General features: G+C 45.7%; 1 protein-coding gene across 1 annotated transcript; it reads left to right on the top strand.

The window, feature by feature from the left end:
* Nucleotides 1–2,889: 2,889 nt before the first annotated feature.
* LOC107794052 (pleckstrin homology domain-containing protein 1) lies at nucleotides 2,890–3,288 on the top strand. The gene has a single exon (XM_016616506.2). It carries the CDS (start codon nucleotides 2,890–2,892, stop codon nucleotides 3,286–3,288), a length of 399 nt encoding a protein of 132 aa, XP_016471992.2.
* Nucleotides 3,289–3,583: the final 295 nt, after the last annotated feature.

The raw sequence follows: 3,583 nt of genomic DNA, 5'->3' as shown, positions 1-3,583 counted from the left end.
GTTTCCTACAAATGGGTCATATGGTCCTCTGCGCACAGGGATTTAACTAGCATATCATCAATGTATACTTCCATCGATTTACCTATTTGCTGCTCGAACATTTTATTAACTAGGCGTTGGTATGTTGCACCTGCATTTTTCAGCCCGGAGGGCATCACGTTATAGCAATACGTACTATATTTCGTGATAAACGACGTATTTTCCCTATCCTCGGGGTTCATCTGGATCTGGTTGTACCCCGAGTAAGCATCGAGGAAGGTGAGGGTCTCGTGGTCGGCCGTGGCATCTATCAGATGATCGATATTAGGCAGCGGGAAGGAATCTTTGGGGCATGCTTTGTTTAAATCTTCATAATCTATGCACATTCTTAGCTTATTCCCCTTTTTGGTACTACCACTACGTTAGCTAGCCATTCGGGATATTTTACCTCCCTAATGGATCCGATTTTAAGAAGTTTTGTTACCTCCTCTTTGATAAAGGCACGTGCTGTACCTCGGATTGCGGTCTCCTCTTCTGTTTCACGGGTTTGAATTTGGGATCGACGCTCAGCCGGTGGGAGGTTATCTCCGGTGGGATACCTGTCATATCTAGGTGGGACCAGGCAAAACAGTCGATATTGTTACTAAGAAATTGAATAAACCCTGTCCTGAGTTCGGGGGTCAACCCTGTTCCCAGGTATACCTTGCGATCCAGGAGGCTATCGATCAGAACAGTCTGCTCTAGCTCTTCGACTGTTGACTTGGTCGCATCTGATTCTTCGGGGCGACGAAAGTTTGGGGGGCGAAGAAATTTTCCTCGTCGTCTCCCAGAGTCTGCATGCTTCTCCCCTCGTTTGAGGCCGAGTGTATGGGGGTTGGCGTCTCATGGTGGACCGCGAACATTTCCCTTCCTGCCCGCTGTTCTCCGTGTATTGTCGTGATGTTATCCCTTGTGGGAAACTTTATTACCTGATGCAAGGTCGAGGGTACTGCCCTTATGTTGTGTATCCACGGCCTGCCAAGCAAGGCATTGTACCTCATGTTGCCGTCGATGACCTGAAACTCGGTGCTCTGGGTTGTGCCAGATGTGATGATCGGGAGGGTGATCTCTCCTTTCGTCTCTTCTCCGACCATGTTGAAATAGTGGAGGACTCGAGGGATGAGGACAATTTGATTGAGCAGCCCCAGTTGTTCTACTACTTCTGACCTGATTATGTTAGCCGAACTGCCTGGGTCTACAAGCACACGCTTTATCCTTGTGTCGTTTAAGAGAAATGAGATCACCAGCGCACCGTTATGCGGTTCCCCCCATGGTTTCGAGGTCTTCTTCGGCGAATATGAGGGTTTCTTTGGATAAGCGTTTTCGGGCTGGTCCCTCTTCTGTAGCGGATGTTTTCGTTCGTTTGGATACGGGTCTTTGGCGATCGTTAGTTCCTCCGATAATCATATGGACACTATGATGGGGATCCTTCCATTTTGCTCGGTTTGAACCCGGGGCGCGCCGGACTCTGGGTTGGTCGTGTCCACTTCCCCGTCGCTTTTGAAGTCTCGGTTTCCCATCTCACCGGCTGAGTCAGGCGTCATGCCCTGAAAGAGCGGATCTTTGGGCAAGAAAAAGTGTGAAAGATAATGTGTGTTTGTGTGACGAAACCAGCAAGAAAATAATCACTATTATTTTTAGCCCTACGGTGGGCGCCAAACTGTTTACCGTGAAAATGGTAACAACAAATAAATTTGTAAATGGGACTCTAAAAATACGTGATCTATTCCCGAGTTAGTTGTTAAAGCAGTTAATGCTAAGAGCGTGAAGTATAAAGATAAAATACGAGTTAAGGCGAGGTAATAATCAAACCAAAGGGGCCTGTTGCCCGAGCTCGGAGATGGTCGAGGGGACCTCGGGGTCGGCGTTGGTATCGATCTCGGACTATCGAGGATGGCCGGGGATGGGATAACAGTTAGAGGTATGATTAAGCAAGGCTCTATATTTCCAGTATTAGGCGATATGGTGAAGAACAAGTAGGAAAGCGATAAATGCTAGGGCGACCTCGGGCAATGAACATCTTAGAAGATAACACAGAGAGAGAGAGAGAGAATATTATTGCACTTCTAGAAAATAGTTGGAGCTCTTCTTTACAAGGTGTTGGTGACCCCCTTTTTATAGAAAGGGGCGCCCAAACTTAGTACAAAAATACTTAGCATGACAAAAAAGAATGAGATGTGACAACCCGTTAGTTTTACGTCGTAAGAGGGCTGGCGTCGAGCCGCTTGGATAGATTTGATCGACCCCGGGTGCATTCCTCGGGGAATTCTTGCGCTCGTCGGGGTCTCAACCGATGTTTATTCTTGGCAGGGCGTCGACAGGTTTCGAGGGAAGCGACCGACCCGAGATCCCGTGTTTTCGGGGTCACTCTCCGAAGCATTATATCAGGGGAAATCGGTTCCCCGGTTTTCACCGCACACAGAGTTTCAATTTTTTTTTCGTTTAACTTTGTATCCGAACAAATTACATCATCTAAATTGAAATAAACAGAGCAATTCAATTGTTAAGTGAAGGTTTAAAACCATATCCTAACTCCAACTCGCATATTATTAATCCATAACAAGGATAATCAAGGAACACCAATTTTGCACAGATATTAAATATTGGATAAGTAAAGTGGTGAATTCAATTGAGTTGTAGTACCTGCTTCTTTTGAAGCTGTACATGCCGATTAACATGAAGCACAATTATTACAATGACAGGTCAAATAAAACATCCTAAATTTAATCCCAAAAAAAGAAAGAAATAGAAACGAGAATTATTACACATCAACCACGTGTGACTTGTCTTATGCTCCTTTTTCTGCCTCTCTCTCCCCTCCAATTTTTCTCCTTCGCTTTCATCGCCATGGAAAGCCTATGGCGAGCGGCTATGGGCGCAGCCCAATCAAACGACGGCGTAGAACTTTGGTCCAACCCTGAACGCGCCGGCTGGCTCACAAAACAAGGGGAGTACATAAAGACGTGGCGTCGCAGGTGGTTCGTGTTGAAACAGGGGAAGCTGTTCTGGTTCAAGGAAGCTAACGTCACGCGCGGATCACGGCCGCGTGGAGTGATTCCGGTGGCCAATTGTCTCACTGTTAAGGGCGCCGAAGATGTTCTCAATAAGCAGTTTGCCTTTGAGCTTTCCACTGGCAGGGATACCATGTATTTCATCGCTGATTCAGAGAAGGAGAAGGAGGATTGGATCAATTCGATCGGACGGTCCATAGTGCAGCACTCTAGGTCTGTCACTGATGACGAGATTCTCGACTACGATAGCCGGGAATAAATTTCACAGCTTCTAATTAGGTATATATCCTCTAATTTTTTTTACAGGAGAAACTATTTTCTCTATTTTGACCATGTCCAGTGTGCATAGAAAGATGTAATTACTCTGTTTGAATCTGTATTCAACTATAAAGGTGTGAACTACTCTGCCGTATTTATCTATTTGCAGCTGCTGGAGTTTACGTATTTTGCTTTATGCCCGTTTATAATGATAATGCAGGCAGTGAGTACACCTGTTGGAATAATCATATGAACGTTTGAAATCATCATAGAATGAGCTGATCGGTATGAGATTA

This window comes from Nicotiana tabacum, chromosome 6 (assembly GCF_000715075.1).
Source record: "Nicotiana tabacum cultivar K326 chromosome 6, ASM71507v2, whole genome shotgun sequence".
Lineage (NCBI taxonomy): Eukaryota > Viridiplantae > Streptophyta > Magnoliopsida > Solanales > Solanaceae > Nicotiana > Nicotiana tabacum.
The sequence above is the reverse complement of the archived record's forward strand: the minus strand, read 5'-3'. Positions and strand labels throughout refer to the sequence as shown.